At 54.6% G+C, this 17,367-nt stretch overlaps 2 protein-coding genes across 6 annotated transcripts in view; one reads left to right on the top strand and one right to left on the bottom strand.

Annotated features, from left to right (window-relative positions):
* The window catches only part of FAM168A (family with sequence similarity 168 member A), a 203,646-nt gene extending 198,318 nt beyond the window's left edge, over nucleotides 1-5,328 (bottom strand). The window contains exon 1 of one of the 3 annotated variants that reach the window (XM_052812267.1): nucleotides 5,157-5,328. The gene's annotated coding sequence lies outside the window, so the exon portion shown is untranslated. Of the gene's footprint in view, nucleotides 1-1,393; nucleotides 1,670-5,156 lie in introns of those variants that run through there. The other 2 variants (XM_052812266.1, XM_052812263.1) reach the window with 2 other exon arrangements.
* Nucleotides 5,329-5,701: 373 nt separating this feature from the next.
* Nucleotides 5,702-16,360, top strand: PLEKHB1 (pleckstrin homology domain containing B1). Of its 3 annotated transcripts, XM_052813073.1 has the most exons (10): nucleotides 5,702-5,830; nucleotides 5,932-6,007; nucleotides 6,410-6,586; nucleotides 8,636-8,799; nucleotides 10,840-10,899; nucleotides 11,384-11,536; nucleotides 12,474-12,576; nucleotides 13,516-13,555; nucleotides 14,218-14,323; nucleotides 14,806-16,360. In XM_052813073.1, the coding sequence occupies exons 5-10, from the start codon at nucleotides 10,863-10,865 to the stop codon at nucleotides 14,940-14,942; spliced, it is 576 nt and encodes a 191-aa protein (XP_052669033.1). In that variant the 5' UTR covers nucleotides 5,702-5,830; nucleotides 5,932-6,007; nucleotides 6,410-6,586; nucleotides 8,636-8,799; nucleotides 10,840-10,862; the 3' UTR covers nucleotides 14,943-16,360. The 3 variants fall into 3 exon arrangements, with proteins under 3 accessions (XP_052669033.1, XP_052669034.1, XP_052669032.1); XM_052813074.1 differs by lacking the exons at nucleotides 5,702-5,830; nucleotides 5,932-6,007; nucleotides 6,410-6,586; nucleotides 8,636-8,799 and adding an exon at nucleotides 9,617-9,693 and having other exon boundaries at nucleotides 10,837-10,899; XM_052813072.1 differs by lacking the exons at nucleotides 5,702-5,830; nucleotides 5,932-6,007; nucleotides 6,410-6,586; nucleotides 8,636-8,799 and adding an exon at nucleotides 9,620-9,693.
* Nucleotides 16,361-17,367: the final 1,007 nt, after the last annotated feature.

The raw sequence follows: 17,367 nt of genomic DNA, 5'->3' as shown, positions 1-17,367 counted from the left end.
CTGGTTCTCAAAAGCTGCTTCATACTCAAAAGCTTCCACAAATTTCAGAAGATCTGCAAATGCTGGATATACCTCAAGAGCTGGATCTTCCCTGACTGGGATCTTAATTATGGGTCTGGGATTCTTGCTTCAGACACCCATCATAAAGTGCACCTGCCTCTCAACAAAAGAAACCCCTGAAAATCCACAACTCTTTCTGTTGTTACCAATTCAAACCAACACGTAAATAAACATAAAATCCCACCTCAAGATTATCCACCCAACAAAGCAAAGCATCAATATATCAGAGCACAACAATACAAAATATATACCCTATAGATGTTATTCCAAAACGTGCAAGACAAACAAGCGCCTACTTCCTATTGATTTTTACGTAAAGGCCATCAACCACCACCCACGTAATACTTCCAAGCTCTTCCCTCACCTGCTCAAAACTTCTCCCGAACTCCCTCCCACAGCCCCTATCTCTTGGTTGGGCAAAGGACGACACGGGCTCCAGCTGCACGTGTCCCAACCAGCCAGCGAGATGCTGTCTCCTAGAAAAGTAAGGGAAACTGTTATAAGCTCTGTTCCCTGGGTAGAAGCACCGATTTTATTCTCTCCCCCTCTAACCCAGCAGTCAACTTTCTCAAAACTTAAAAAAAAAGATAAAGCTAGATTGTCTTCTACGTCTACAGCCCTTTGAAATCTGGATCAAAGTGCAAAGGGAGTGCAGAACTACTGGCGGGCAGGTAGACAGTGCAATCACATCATCCTTACTTCCTCAAGAAACCGAGTTTACGTGAATTTGCATAAACAAACATAGCACTGCCACTGACATTTTCCTCTCATATTTAGTGATATCAATGTTTTAAACACAAAAATAGGAACAGAATGATTCAGCTGAGTGGAAGGAACAAGAAGGTAACACAATTTAGACACCTCTGGAGAACTGCATCCGTTCGACTGGCAGGTAGTTGAGTCACATGGAAATAATTCTTGAAAATTTATTCCCAGTTCTAAAAAGTGAAAGATTAGGAGCCAGTATTTTTTAATTCCAAGAGTTAAAAGACCGTCAACAGGCAAAAAATATAGGTGGATTTTATTTATTGTCACTGAAACAAAAATCTTCATCTACTTATTGAAGAGACGCGCAACAGCATACGAGAATCCAGTAACATCAGATGGGACTAATCGATTTGCATTTGAAATCAGCAAAAAGATGCTGTTTACGTAGTTTGGAAAAATACTGTAGAATGTAATGAGAACACTTTTCTCATTCAGTCATTTTGGATCGAATATTTCTATGGACTGAACATGATGACTTACGGGTTTTAAGCAACAAAACTGAGTCTGATTGATTAGAAAGATCACAGTACATTAAGAAACGAGACCAACGTGAATAGTTACGAACCTCTCCTTCACAGCCAGCTTCTTCTCAGACGCACGATCTCACCCGCAAATAAATCAAAGGCGGCACTGTAGAAAAATCACCTCGTTTGCACTTTGAAAGCGATGCAAGAGTCACTCCTCCCCGAGCACGCTGGCTAATAACACGGTTTTCCAGGGGATGCGTCAAATACTTCTTTGTCGTACCAGCGTTGGGAGGAGGAGATTGGCAGGACATCGCACGTCTCTCGCCTCGTGACAAGGGTCAGCCCGAGCACCTCCACGGCGCAGGGAGACGGCGCGCGACCATCCACAGCCACCCGAGGAAAAGCCAGCCGAGCGGAGCGCCGTCCGGCCGCGCGTCAGCGAGGGCGAGGGGAGCTAATTCAGGACCAAAACGCGCAGTTCAGAACGCCGCGGTTTAAGGAGAGACTTTATGAATTGCAGAGGAAACAGAAAGTACACGGAGCACTTGTGCTGCGGAAAGGGAAATCGGGGGCCTCTGCAGATACAATCAAGCCCAAAAGGCATGACTGGAAGACAAATGAAGATCATAATCCAGACTGAAGGAAAGAGTGAGCTCAGAAAGGAAGATATAAAAGTTGTATTTCCCTTTTGACAGCCTCATCAACTGCTACCAGCCGCTTGAGAGCTGGAAATCGGTGGAGAGCTCCTGGGTGGAAACGTGGGGGTTTCTAACTACCAGAGGATAAAGGTCTGAAATGCTCCTCTGCCACAGGCAGCAGCAGAAAAACACCCGGGTTTAAAATAAGATTGAATTATGCTTATGCCACGGTTGCTGGCTTTGGCAGCAGGTAGGACTTGGTGACCCGGGAGCTCCATCCCAGCTGCGAATGTCCCACTTCCCAGAATAGGAGATCAGTGCCAACCTCACGGCGATCGCCTTTGAAAACTTAACCAAAAGCGGACACTAACCTGGATTAAACGCATGCTTCCCTTGCCTAAAGTGGCTGCATTTGCACCTACACCTCCAAACTGAGGTTCACCAGCTCTTCTAGACAGATCAGATAATTAAATTTAGACTCAATTTAATTATCATTTTGATTATGCTTTTAGTTGAGGTACTGAAGGCCTTTCGCAGAAATGCTTCTCCAAAGCATTTTCCCTTGCCTGAGAAACGTTTTCAGGAGCACCAGGAGCAGTATCACCTTTCTTTCCTGTTTTTGCCCGTTATCTGCGTGGTGGGTTACTGATACGGGGGAGCATAAAAACTTAACTGCAAAGAGTGTTTTTAAAAATCCCTAACTAGTTCACCTACTGCAATGCAGACTAATCATTGAATTTGACAGATGAATATCACCTAAGATCAGAAAGGATCTCTACAATATGTTCTCCCTAAATGACCGTATCCCATAGTTATTTCACATTAATTTTGACACAATATGGGTGTATCATTTAGGTTTCTCACTCCAAGCAATATTCCCATTACTGAACAAACTCAAAACACCTTCATGCCATGCAGTCATTTTGCTTCCCATCCCTTTGTTCCAAAGAAGGGCTATATATCTACATCTCAAAAAAAGTGTGTCTTTGCTAACAGCCAGGAATTTTAATCAACTGAAGAGCATACAAAAAAGCCCATACATCCGAACAATAATCTCTGAAATACTTAGCACACATTCACTAAAATGAAAGGCCACTATAAGCACATCATTTGGGAGAGAGAGATTCCTTCTGGAAAATGTAAATATTTACTTTGGTAAAAAAAAAAAAAAAAAAAAAGTTAAGATGCATACCTAGGTAAGTTGATATTTGTAACTTCCAGAAGAAAAGTTAACCAGATTTAATATCTATATTTCATCCAAAAAATACACTGCTAACTGATATCAGTCCTTTTAATGACGACATGCATCTAGCAAGAATAAATATTCAGACCATAGTTGTTGGTTGGGGGTTTTTTTAATGGACTCAACCATAAAGGTCAAGAGAATCCATGAAACAGTTAAAATTGAAAATTAAAATCAGAAAGAACTAAAAAGAAATAAGCATTTGGCCTCCTAGTACTAATTTCCTTTTTCTTTACATTGCTCAACATCACTCCTCAATTTGAGTTCTAATCAACAACCACTTCACAGTTAACATTTCATGAAATAATGCGGTTGATGCAATCAAGTCCAGCAAAATGTTTCCCTAAAGATGTTTCCATCATTCACATTCCTTTAAAAAAAAAAAAAAAAAAGCTCTAGCTTCCTCCATTGCTATTTAACAGCAAGAATAAACACACCACTGCATCTTAAATCATATTTTGATTAAAACATAAATAGAATCACTTGGGGTTTCTTTCTGGTTAATACAACATGCCTTTGTCCAGGAGAGGGAAAAAAAAAAAACCTCAACCTGCTCATTTTTCTACATTTGACAGTATTCAGCACTAAATGAATGCCTTCTGAATGAAATTCAGTCTATGGAAATACAAGCCATCACCTGAAAGCTTATCATCATGATGTGCAGGGGGAAAAAAAAAAAAAAAAAAAGGAAAAAAAATCCACCCCAAAATCCAACACAGTACAAACCCTTTTTTTGATAATGAATATTTATTTCATTTCCATACTTCAAGGCTTCTCTGTTTTCTATAAAGGACTGAAGCTAAGCACCTTTTGGGCATTATTAACCCACAATATAGCAACGGACTTCATTGCCCTGAAAGCCACAACGCCAGTAACAAAGTATTCAAGCAATTATTGCCAAAAAAAAAAAGGAAAAAAAAAAATAATCACCCCTTTCATAAAAATGAATAGCACATACTATTTTATACAGACAGAAAAAATAACGCCACCTTACATTTCACAACCTTGCGCTCTCTGCTTTCAGGCTACAGATGTTGCGTGCCTGGCATCCCCCCCTCTCATCAAACCTGGGTCATTTTTATACCCCCCGCAAAAGGGAGCGGGACGGGGGACAGACGGCCGCAACTCGGCCCTTCCCATCCCATAAAGTTGCTGGCGGGCTCGTTAATATTCCCCTATATTGCTCTCGCCGTCATCTTCGTCGTCCTCGTCGTCGTCCCCACGTGCCCCTCTCGATTTTTTCGGTGGGTACGCCGTGAAGCGACAGCATACCCCCCCCCCCAAATCTCTGGGGTGCACCCACATCCCTGAACCCCCCCCCGACATCTCCTGAGGGTCGAGAGCTGGACACGCCGAAGAAAATCCCCCCCTGAACCCCCGCTCGCCCCAATTTCTCTTCTTCCACACCAACAGAAGGTGAAACTTGCCTTGGACCCGGCGCTGGTGCCTCCTCAGGTGGGGGGGGGGGACACCCCAGCACCCCAAAAAGCGGCTGGTGAGGTGAGCCCCCCCCCCCCCGCTGTGCCCCCCCACGCCCAAACCTGAGGGCATCGAGCCCGCTCGTTCCCCGTGGGGCTGAAGAGAAACCCCCCGCCACCAAGGCTGAGGGGGGACAACAGGCTTTGGGGGGGGGGCGGGGGGGGGGCACACGACGAACAACAGGCTCTGGGGGCCGGGTCTCGCCCTCCCCAGGGCGGTGGTCTCCCCCTTCCCACGGGCTCGGTCTCTTCTTCTGCCACGCGTGACCCTCACCCGCCAAAGGGGGGGGCCACGCAAAGCCCCGTCCTGAGAGGATGCTCCCCCCCCCCACACACACACCCCCCCGGCCCTGTCCCCTCCGCCGGGGGGGCTCGCAGCCAAACCCCCCCCCCCTCCGCTGTCCCCTCACGGCCCCCCCGCTGTCACCCGCCGCCTCACACACACCCCCCCCCCCCCCCCGCCGGCAGCGGCCGCCCTCCGGGGTCCGTGTCCCCCCCTCACCTGCGGCTCGTCGGGCGGCGGCGTCCCCTCTGCCGGTGCAGCAGCAGCGGCGGCGGCAGCAGCGCTCTCCCCCTCCTCCCGCTGCCTTCTCCGCGGCTCCTGCCTCTGCCCGCAGCCGCCAGCCGGTGGGGGAAGGGGGCGGCGGCGGCGGCGGCGGGCGGAGGAGGTTGGGGGGGGGGGGGTTAGCGGTGGCGGGGGGGTGTGGGGGGGAGTACCACCAGCGGGACCGTTACAGCCGCGGTAAGGACTACCGCTCCCGGCATGCCCCGCGCGCAGCCGCCGCGGCTGGGCGCCCGGCGTTCTGCGCGGGGCACGCTGGGTAATGTAGTCCGTGAGGCGGGCGGGGTGGGAGACAGGGCCCGGGCGGCCGAGGGGTAGGTTGGGAGGTGGAGTGCCGGCGCGCTGCCTGCTGGGAGGTGTAGTGCGGCGGGAGCGCCGCGGGAGGGGAGGAGGGAGGAGGAGGCGGCGGTGCGGCAAGGCATGCCGGGAGTTGTAGTTCGGCGGGGCATGACGGGAGTTGTAGTCCGCGCGGGCTGAGGGGAGGACACGGGCCGCGGCGGGGATCCCCGCCGGGCCGTGTGAGGAGAGGTTCGGCGGGACCCGGACCCCGGCTCCGGGTAGACGATCCCCGGGCCGCCCGGTGAACGCAGCCCCTACCTCAGCCCGGGCCTGCGGTGGGAGAGGAGGGGAGAGCCTCGGGGCCCGGCCTTGGCCGGGGAGGGGGAAAGGGCCGTTTTGCGGGAACGCAAACGAGCGCTTTTACTTTTTCGCGCAGGAACGGGTGTGAAAAAAATCCACAGGAAACCTCGTAGGAGGGACCGGCAGCACCCACCGGTGCAGGCGGCGACGAGGTGGGTGCAAAGTGCGTCACCGCAGCTCAGCGCCCCGGTTTTAGGGCGGGAAAGGAGTATTTTGGGAAAGTGCTGGTAATCTGGGAGGTGGAGAATTAAATTCCCGCGGGTCTTCCCTCGGGGACTGACACCAACAGGGGTACGTCCCTTCCTCAGTCTCTCACAACACTCAATTGCCGTTCGAAGTATTTCGCTTTTTGTGAAGATTTGCGCTGGCAATTTTGTTTCCCGAGCGATGGATGTTGAACACCCCCCTGGGGAGCCAGGGAGTCGGGATGGGGGTGTCCCGGGGGTGGCAAGGGTCATACCCGAGCTGCTCGCTTTGGTTTCTCACCCTTTGGATACGCTGGCATGGGGGGGATGTTGTGAAAACCCTGTGAAAGGAAACATTTCTCCTTGCAGGTTTCTCCCGCAGGATGGAGGACGCTGGCGGCACCGATGGGACGTGCTCAGCCACAGTGATGCCCAATATTACACGGTAAAAGGAGCCTCCAGTGGTATTTGGGGGCTCTTTAACAGCCCACCGTGGGGGTTTTACCCCCCCCCCGCCAGCCAGGTACCGACCTGTCCTAACGGCAGGTGTGTGTTTGTGAGAGAAAGAGCAAGTGTCGGGGTATCCTCTCCCGTGGCTCTCCCTGGGTTCAAGCACGGGGACAGCGGGTCCGAACCCCCAGAGCTTCTGCCCACCTGCCTCCACAGTAGGAGGAGACAGGGGAGACCCACTGGGGGAGATGCTGCTTTCCTACATCATGTGAGACATGGGAAGAGTTTCAAAAATCCTTTGTTTCGTACCCAAAACCGAAGGCTTTGGCTAGGACAGGGGAGATCTCCACCAGGCACTGAGCCACCGCTCTGTGACAGCTTCCTGCTGGAACAACCACCCGGGTGAGATGCAGACAGAGCCCAGCTGGAGGAAAGACAAACTGGAAGTTTCAAAGTCCATCCCTTTTACTGAGCAGCACCCAGCTGCTATGGAAAATGGGGGGGGGAAATCTGTGATTTGGCTCCCCCGAGCGAGAGGCCGTGTCTGTTCCCATGTTGCATCCTTTCCCTTCTTCCACCTGCACAGCTTTGCCAGCTGGAAATAACCTCCTGGCTCCTCAGGTCACCATTTCCACCCAGTGTGTCCCAAATTTATCCCATCTAACCAAAAAACACCAACCCCAGTTTGCAAAAAATAAATAAACCAAGCCCCCAAAATCCCACACCAGCATAATTTTCTTCCCCAGAGGAAAGCAGAGCGATTTGGCAATGTTTTAATGGTACCACGTTTGGTTTGCAATCCCCGACGCCTGCCGTTTCAGCCCGTCCATCACAAACATGTGGGCTGCGTTGATGTTTGCTCCCTGGGGAGGTTTATTTCTGCTCTCTTTTTTTGTTGTTGTCGTTGTTTCCCTCCTCTCCTTCTTGGAATAAACTTGATGTCTTATCTGCCAGCCGACCGGGGGCTGCAGCCAAGCAGAACCCATTAGTGCAGCACTATAGATTTTCAACCCCATGAAAATCTGCTGCCATTTTAAATAGAGCATCTATTTATTTCACTCGGCAGCATGTCCTTTTGCTGTCAAGGAGACAAATTATTCCGGTCCTGTGGCAGAGCTCACAATAACGCGGCGGAACAGCTTTGAGAACAATTTATACCGAACTGTGGCATACCTCTACCTATGGAGGGGCAGCCCGATATCAGTGGACAGCCCGGAGTAAATCCAAATTTCAGCCCAAATCCCTTCTTAAGGGAACTTTTTTTATTAATTCATTGCAGAACAAAGTATCTGGCCCAGCCCCTGATTTCCAAATGTACATCTCTAAAGTATTTAGAACAATCAGGATGTTTTGCAGCCCGATAACCAGCACGGAGGGATGCGTGGGGCTGCATGTATGTAGCCTGGCCGATGGGGCGATTGCAGTTTAACTCCTTCGTAATCAACCTGCGTGCTGCTGGATTAATTTAATTCCTTCTGCTGTTTGGCACAGTAAAGCCAGCGCTGGAGGGAGGAGAGGGGAAAGGGCTTTACCTGCTAGAATAGATGAGGTTTTTTTGTATTAAGGGCTGCCATATGCTTAATAAACATCTTTATTATCAGCCCAGCCTTTACTATAAATAGCCTGGCTTGTATTTTAAGCCACGTAATGCCAGCCAGCCGCCGGGGATTGCGCTCCCTAAGTTGTCTCGGGCCCAACCGTTTCCAGCGCGCGAGTGGAGCCGTAGGAAATGTGCTATTTCCTTCCCCAGGCAGCAAAAAAAGGCTTTGGGAGAGGCTCTGGGCTCCCACCACAGGCTTGTCTCGATAGAAACACATCCCTGCCCACGCGCAAATCCTGCCACGTTTGCCTGGGCATGCCCTACATATAAGTATGGAGAGATATATATTAAAAATATATAGTTATTGCTTGCTGGCTCTTATTTTGTGGAAGAGGAGGAGTGGATAAGAGGGGTTGGGTGATTCTTGGCTCTTGATCTGCCCAAATAATTCAACCTCGCGTTTTCCCCGCAGTTCCTCAGTCTGTGATTTCCAAATCCGCCTGGGGGCCGGGGACCGTGTCTCCACCAGCTGCTGGCCGGGCACAGGGATGCATCCCAGGCTCTCCTCCCTCCTAACCTCTGTTTTGGTTTTTTGCTCCCAACAGATTTGCAAAGCCTCAGATGTCTGGAATGGGGCAAAGGGCCCTGGTAATGCACAGCAACAACTCCAGAAGCTTTTCCAACCCTGCAGCCTTTGAGCACGTGTGACTTGAGCCCGTTTGTCTCCAGAGCCGGTGATAGTTTTGCTCTTACATCCAACAGGAACCAGGTCAGACCTTGATTTTAACCCAGAGAAGAATTCACTCCACTCAGAAATTCAATTCAGCTGAGCGCTTAGGTGCTTAAAATAATTTGAGTTGTTCCTGATTTATGCTCCTACCGGTGGTGTGCCCCTGGTCCTCGCTCTGGCAAGATCCCATCGTGGTACTCAACGCCTCCTCAGACCCATTCCCAGCACCAGAGGAGGGTCCTGCATCCCCCAAGCATCTCATCTCCCTGTACCCAGCTCCGGTCCCATCTCTGTGTGGGGCAGGAGACCCCCGGGTATCCCCTCGCTGCCCCGGGTATGGCTTTGGAGCTGCCGTTTGGGCCGAGCCCTCCCAAGGGCACCCAAGCACGTGGGTTATTTATGGCCCCCGTAGTCCCACCTGGACCCCCTCAATTGCCCAGCTTCTCCCGACCCTGTGGCTGCTCCGTCTCCAGAGGAAAAGGGCGGCTCTGGGGAGAAAGAGGGGCTTGGAGGTGCTGGATCCTGACTCCTTGGTGGGTCGCGGCCGGATCAACCACAGGCATCACCAGTGGCACCAGCCCAGCACTGTCCCAGCCGTGCCAGCACCGGGCATCTGTTTTTGGGGGATAAATTACTAAAAAGCGATATTTTCCCCCCTGCCCGGTACCTTAGGATGCTTCTACCCAGCCGAGCTGGCACCGGGCATCTGGGTTTTGGGGATAAATTACTAAAAAGCGATATTTTCCCCCCTGCTCGGTACCTTAGGCTGCTTTCACCTAGCCGATCCCGCCGCCCCGTTCCTGCCCGCCCCTGCCGGTACCGGACTACAGCTCCCGGCGGTCCGTGCGGGCGGGCAGGGGCAGGCAGGGGCGGGCAGCGGGAGCGGAGCGCAGCACTGCCCGCAGCGGGGACCCGCCGCGCCGCCTCCTCCCGGTGAGGGATGCGGGGGGCGGCTCCGGGGAGGGGTAGGGGGGGGGTCCGACTACCGGGGGATGGGGGTACTGGGGGAGTGAGGGTACCAGGGGGTGACAGTACTGAGGGATGTGGAAAGGGGGTGCCCCAAAATGTGTGTACGGGGCAGGGGGGAAGGATGCCGGGGGCTGCGAGTACCAGGAGATGTGGGTACCGGGGGCTGCAAATACGGGGGGCGGGGGTTGAGGTTGCCAGGAGGATGTGAGTACTGAGAGATGGGGGTACCTGGGGGATGCGAGTAGAAGAGGGCGAGGGTGCCAGGGGATGTAGGTAACCTGGGGCTGTGATTTCGGGGGGATGCGGGTGCCAGGGGCGTGTAGGTACCAGGAGATGTGGGTACTGGGGGATATGGGTGCCGGGGCGATGTGGGTGCCAGGGGGATGCGGGTGCCAGGGCTGCGGATTCCAGGGGGATGTGGATACCCAGGGATTCGGGCACTGGGTAACGCAGGTACCAAGGCACAGAGGTGCTGGGTGGGGGTCTGCGCCTTGACGTGCCCCCAGACCAGGAGGGGACCCAGGCAGGCGGTCCTGGAGGCCGTCCTGGGGTGCTGAGCCCCTGTCATCGGAGTGCTGGGGCTCTTGGTTGATGGGTGGATGGGGGGGCTGTGGATGGGGAACCGCTTCTGCCTGGCCCTGGGGTGTTGGCTCTGCTTGGGGACCCGGTGAGCGATGACTTCATGGCCTTATTAAGGACTAATTTCCATCTAGGCAGGGGAAAATAAACAAGTGTGGCTGTCATTTGCCGTGGAAAGTTACCGGGGCCGTGGGGAGTTGCTGCCTGTTCTCATACATGGCCTGGATTTCTCCACTTACCTCCATGGGATGATAATCCCTAAATCCCAATGAGATTAAAGGCAGAAAGAAAGGTGGCTGGAGTTCCTCCTCCCTGCTTTCACAACATTTCCCAGATGACAAAATCCCACGTCTGTCTAACCCTGATTAACCTGTGCGCTTGGCTCATTCACCCCCCCAAAAAATAGGGGCAACGAGGGTGAATCCCCATCCCGCTTTGCTCCCGGAGCTGCGGGGAGGTGAGCGCTGGGGAAAAGCCGTAGGCGAGGCAGGAGCTGCTGTTTTAACCACCTTATTTTTCCTGTGCCAGCAGGTCTGGAAAACCCTCCCACAGCCATGGCGCTGGTGAAGAGCGGTTGGCTTTGGCGGCAGAGTAAGTGCAACCCTTGAGCTTTCCAGGTTGGGAGCCCCCCCCCCAGAAAAAAAAACCTGGACAGGTTTTGGCTACGGGATGCGGGGAGGAGGCACAGGGAGGGGGAATGGACCCCGACCTGGGCGGTTAATCCATGGCAGCGAGGAAATCGCGGCTCAGCCGCTCACAGATTTACGTAAGAGGAGAGAGGGGCCGTCTGCCATGAAAAGAGACACACGGCTCCACGTCCGGGGTTGGATCTGGTCCCGCATGCACGGCAGGACAGCACCGAGATGCCCTGATGGCTTTTTTGGCAGCTCTTTTTAATTTAAAGCCACCTGGTCACGCTGCCCCGGATGCTCACGCCAGGCACGGGTGCCCTGCGAGATGCAGTGGCTCTTGCAGGGGGTGGTGGGATCTGGCTGCAAATTTGGGGGACAGTGTTGGGTCTCGTGGTATCCCACTGCGCTCACTGGGGTCCTTCACCTCCTCCCCATCCCATCAGGCTCCATCCTGCGCCGCTGGAAGAGAAACTGGTTCGTCCTCTACCTGGATGGCAGCTTGGTTTACTACCACGACGAGACGCAGCGCGACATGGACGGCCGGATCCACGTCAAATACAGCTGCCGGGATGTGAAGACCGGCCGCGAGTGCAGAGGTGAGCAAAGTCCCGCGTCCCCAACCCCATCCCGTGCAGGGCTCTCCACGTAGCTGTAACCCTTTCAAATGATGCTCTGCTTGTGCTTGTGCACATCTAGGATACCCCAAAAATAATCCAGGCTGCCTAATACACCCCTTTCTAGCTCCCAGCCAGCAGCAAGCCCTTCCCTGTGAGTTGCACGCTGCACCTTCTCTTCCATTGCTTTTCCACAGAGAAGGAAGGAGAAACTCTCCTCCTGGTTTGTGCTTGTTCAAAACACGATCCCACGGCACTGACTCATCCCTCGCCGTCTCGCACAAACAAGGAGAACAAAGCAGCAGCTCGGCTCGGCCCCGGCAGCCCACGGCCGCCGCACAAAGCGCCTTTTTCTTGGGCTGCGTGCGGCGGCAAAGCCAGGATGCCACAGTGGGAGCACAAACCCAAAGGTTTACGCTCACCAGCTCCCGCCGAGCTTTGAGAATGGGGGAAGATACACGAGCCTTGTGGATTTAAGATTTTGTTCTTGCTCAAGCTCATGATCCAACTCCAGCAGCGAGCATCTCGAGTTTCTACAGAATTCGGGTGCTTGCTGCAATCTGGCAAACACAAAGCAAACACAGCTCGGCCTCGTGGCCTCGATCAGATTTCTGGCAATTTTCTGCCCTTCCATTTTCTTTCTGCCGTGGGGGTGGAAGTTTCTGCTGGTCAGCTCTTTGCTCGTGTTGGCTTTTAACCTTTGAGATCCCAACCACATCTTGCGAGTGGAGACAGAGCCGAAATTAAACCCAAATTGCAAACAGTTTTTTTAATGGCACATGAGTGGGGCAGGGGGGAAGCTGGTCATGCTGGGGTAATTTGGAGCCCAACCCTCTCCCGAGAGGGTCCGTGGGCAGACGGGGAGGGTCTCTGGGGCACCTCTTTTGCTGAGGCCGGATCCTGCCCCTTCCATTTCCAGATGTGCAGCCGCCCGAGGGGAAGAGCCGCGACTGCCTGCTGACCGTCGTGCTGCGGGACGGCTCCAAGACGACGCTCTGCGCCGAGAGCGAGGACGACGCCGTGTAAGCTGAAATCCCGCGGCGGCGGCACTGAAATGCCCTTGGCGGCTTTTTCATCCGAATTATCCGAGCCTGGAGCGGGCCTCGTCCCGCTCCCACCACGTCCCACCCGTGGTTAAAACCCCCCACAGCCCCTGTTTTCTCAAACACCCGCGTTCGCTCGCAGGGTGATAGGCGTAGGTGGAGATTTGGGTTTCCCACTGAATAATCCAGAGCCAAAAGCAGGTATTTTTAAGCAGTTGGGTCTCCTGTGGGGCGGGTTTCCCTCCCAGATGAGAAATCATCTCTTAGCCTGACTGAGGATCACTTGGGAAGGGTTTTCATCGGTATTTGGCGATAAAGAGTGTGAAAGTTAAGTCCTTACTGGCTTAAGGCCATGCCCAGCAGGAGGAAACACGTGCTTTTTAGCACTGCTCCCCTTCTATTTATTTCTGTAAAAAATTCAGAATTTTATTTTTATAAAAATTTCTTTTTTAAATAAAAAAGTCCAAAAAAGTATAAAATAAAAAAAGTGGGAACATTCAGCTGAACTTCGATGGAGGGAGATGTTCAGCCGTGGCCAAGCTAAGCTTGATCCATTTGAGCTTGACCCCAGCTGAATGGAAATTCATCCGTTACCTGCTTTTCCCCCCCAATTTAGATGTCATTTTCCTGCCTGCCCTTGTTTTAGCCAGGGCCGTTCCCAGGGAGAGCGTTTAGCCCTGTGCCCATCCCCGTGGCGTTGGGTACCTCCCGGCACCTTCCAGTCCCCACCTATTAGCCCAGCGCTGGCTAATAGGGCATTAAAGATTAATGCCAGCCCCGCGGCCGCATCCAGGTCACCGGTGGAGGGAGGAAGGGGGACACGTGTGTCCAGCGGAGCTGCTGTCCAGCCAGGCGGCCCCACGGGGACAATTCCCCCCCAGCACACCCCAAAACTGAGTCCCTCTTTTTCGTTTGCAGCGCTTGGAAGATGGCCGTGCTGGAGGCTAAATCCACCCCGGTGAGGCTTCGTCCCCCAAAGCAAGGGTGCACCATCCCGGCAAGGGCTTCGGGCAGGGCCTGGGTGGAGGTTACACCAACCCGGGGGCTGATGCTGAGCTCGGGGTGGCCCCCCAAGACCCTGCGCCCATTGAGTAAAGCCCCTGGAGCCAGACGGGGAAAAAGGTGGAGAAGCGTTAGTGACAGAGCAGTCCGTTCGGGATGCCACCGACGGAAGATGACAGAGCGGAGGGTGACCCTGTTCAGCGGTCTGGTGTGATGGGGGCAGAATTACTGTGACAGGAGACACAGTTAAGGGGAACGGGGGCAGAATTTAAGGGGAACGGGGGCATGATTAAGGTGATGGGGAACACGGTTATGGTGACAGAGGCCAAGTTAAGGGGAATGGGGGCAGAGTCAAGGTGACAGGGGACACAGTTCAGGGGACCTGAGCACAGGTAGATGATTCGGGTGCTTGAGCAAAGGCTGCCCCTGGCATTTCGGACACTCTGGGCCCCCCTTTCAGCAGTGCAGGGGAACCCAAGCGATTCAGGCCCCCGTCACACATGGGGGAAACTGAGGCACGGCACCGGCATGGCCACACCGGCTGGGTTGCGGCTCCACCGTACCCTGTGCGGCCCCGGTCTGGGCACCAGCCTCACGCCGCACTCCCGTTGCTCCCAGGTGCATGTCTACGACCCCTACGACGACGACTACTACCAGACGGTGCCCCTCGACTCCCACCAGACCGCCTACATCAGCTCCGGCCACTACGGCCACCAGTACGGAGGTGGGTGGCCCCATCTGGCGGCATCAGGGGCGGTGGCCGCATCCTGATTCACCCCATCCCTCCCCAATGTTCGTTTGATGCTTTGCCTTATTACCAACCGGGGGATGCTTAATTTGGGCCGGGGGGTGTGGGTCCCAGCTCCCCCCTCAGCACACCGATCCCCCGAGCGATGGCTTTGCAGTTTGTGGCTCGATGCCCGGCTCCAGGAGCCGATGGGCTGAGACCCGGCAAACTCGGCGCACTGCGGCACATTCAAGGTGGGGGGCTGTTTGCCACGGTGCGTCAGGGTGGGGAGGGAATGCTGGAAGGAGCCATGGCTACACGGGTGACAGCCAAAAACGGGGGTGTCCGTCGTCCCCCCCCATCCCACTCCAGTGGCACCCCTTGGGGGAAGCAGTGCCCCTCCATCGGCATCGGGGGGAGGGCAGGATGACAGTGTCCCCCCGCCACCCCCCAGCTCACCCCCCCTTTTTGCCTTGCAGCTCCCGGGGTGACCCACGTCATCGTGCGCGAGGATCCCTACCGGGTCTCCGGGGACCAGATGGCCTTGGGGCTGCTGGCGGGGGCTGCCACCGGCGCTGCCCTCGGCTCCTTCATGTGGATGCCGTGCTGGTTTTAGCAGCCCCGCGCTCTCCTCCCGCAGGATTCGGCCCCCCTCCGGCTGGGCCACAGCCCCCTTTGCCTCCCCAGCCCGGTTTAACTCACCCTTGGCTTGGTACCCGCCGCGAGCCACCCTCGGCCTCCCAAAAACAGCCTGCTCGGCCCCCTGCACCCTGGGGACAGAGCTACAGCCCCAAACCCATCCCATATCCTCCTCCCAGCCCTGGCTTTTGCATTAAATAACCCCCACGTGCTTCAGAGACCCCCCAAAAACCTACCCCAAAACGCCACAGCGCCCAATTCCCATCCGCAGAGGGCCTGGGGAGCTGCCGGGGCCGTCGGCAGAGGGGAGGGCACAGCGCCCCAGCCCCAAAACCTGGCTCAATTCCCCACCCCAAATCTCTGTAGGGAGCTGGCTGTAGAAATACCTGGGTTTTGGAGCGAGGGGGATTTATTTGGGGGAAGGTGGCTGAATTTTTTTGCAGCCCTGGCTTGGCGAGGTGAAGCCGACAGCACAGCTGCTTTTTAAGGGCTTTTTTGGGGGGAGGCTCCGGCACTGGAGCGGGATCAGGTGCTGACAAGAGAGGCAACCCCAGGGGTGCTCAAGAGACAGGCTAAAGATTAAGGGGGTTGAAAACCTTTGCAGGGTTTCCACCCCTTTCCAGCCTCACACTGGTCCCCTGAGCCTGGCCAAGCTGGAGAAATGGTGCAGAACTCCCCAAGATTTGGGGCTAAACCCCTGGGAACTGGGGTTAAATCTCTGGGAATTGGGCTGGGAAGAGCCCTGGGAACATCACAACTTCCCCAGCCAAGCGGCAGTCACTGCGGGAGGGATGCGCAATATCGTGAGTTTCACCCTGATTTTTGGGAGGGGAAGAAATCACTTGGGGATGAGGGCAGCTCTCCCTGGGGACCAGGGACCCTTTCTGGCAGCCAAGCTGGGATCTTTGAAGCAGGGATTCGGGATTGAGGTGGGGACACGGTCCCTTTGGGTGGCCCTGAGGCCAGGGGACAAGCGGCACTTCGTGTTTTGACACTGCGTTGGGCAGCACCAGGCAGACGTCGAGGGAAGGGGGAGAGGCGCAGCTGCCGCGCATCTCCCTTAGAGGCACGATTTAATCCTGGAGACACCATCAATATTAAACAAAATCAAGAATTACAAACAAAAGCCACAGCTAGATTAAAAAAAAAAAAAAAAAAAGTAACACCAGCACCCCAGCCTGCTCTTGCTGTTAAAGCCCCGGATCAGTTTGTCCCTGCTCCTGACAGGGGATCGGGATATCCCAAAACACCGTCCTCATCTTCCCCCAGCCTCCCTTGCCTCGCTGCTGCTGCAAACCCGCTCCCATCAACTGCATCGATTTTTGGAGAGGAAAAGAAAAAAAGAAAAAAAAAAAAAAGCTATCTGCAGTCTAATAAAGGCAGCAAAAAATGAGACCCTGCCTGCTGGTGAGTGATGAGGAGGGGGTTGCTCATCCTCACCGATCTCCAGGGGGTGGGAAGGTTTGCGTCCCCCTTGACAGCTGCGCGTGGATGTCACCAGCTCCCGCATCTCCTCCTGCGCCCCTTTTCCTCCAGCTCCTTTTTCAACCAGGAGCTCCGAGGGCAGCTCGAGGGGAGGGACAGACTACTGGAAAGCTCAAAACCATCCTCTGCTCCTTGCAAAAACGGGGTTTGAGCAGACCTCGCAGCACCCAGATGGGGTCCCCAGCACCGCAGGCTCTCGGGGTCCCCGCTCGCAGCCTCTGAACGCGGCATGACGACCCCGAAGAGACACAGAAGGGAAAAAGCTGCCCCAGAAATCCCGCTCACCGCGGCTCCATTGCGGTGCTAGAGAACCACGATGATGCGCCGCCACAGCGGCTCCTTCCTTTGCATCTCAAGTTCAGACCCTGCGGGATGAGCCGTCTCCGTTCGGGAAGGGACGAGTGTAGCGAAGGGCCCTGCCAGCCCCGTTTTAAGCCTCGAGATGGCTCAAAAGCATCCCTGGGTCTATTTAATTTGCAAAGCAGAGAGAAGCTAAGGTTTGCCTGCCCCCTGCTTTTAGAAAAAATTCAGCGTTTTCTAAGCCAGGGGTTCAGGCTTTCTCCCACAGCCCCTCCATCGCCGCATTAATCCCAGGACGCAAACCCCAGCTTTCAAGGGTTGGAGAGGAGAAGGATCCAGCGCTGTCCACCCCTCTGCGCCCTCATCCCTTCTGCCTTACTCCTATTTCCCAGCCCAGGTCCCCCCGTACGGTACACTCACCTCTACACCTCCCCGCGGTATCGCGCGTGCTCTCTTCTGCCGCCGATCCCCAGACCCCTGCGGTTATTCCTGCTGCAACTGGAAAGGGGTGGGGGGGACACGACGGAGAAATGAAACAACAAACCCACGACTGCTTTTAGGATGCACATCAGATGGGAAACGAGCTGCGCGGAGGCCGAACACCGCTTCGATCTGCT

Source organism: Harpia harpyja, chromosome 17 (genome assembly GCF_026419915.1).
Source record: "Harpia harpyja isolate bHarHar1 chromosome 17, bHarHar1 primary haplotype, whole genome shotgun sequence".
NCBI lineage: Eukaryota > Metazoa > Chordata > Aves > Accipitriformes > Accipitridae > Harpia > Harpia harpyja.
The sequence above is the reverse complement of the archived record's forward strand: the minus strand, read 5'-3'. Positions and strand labels throughout refer to the sequence as shown.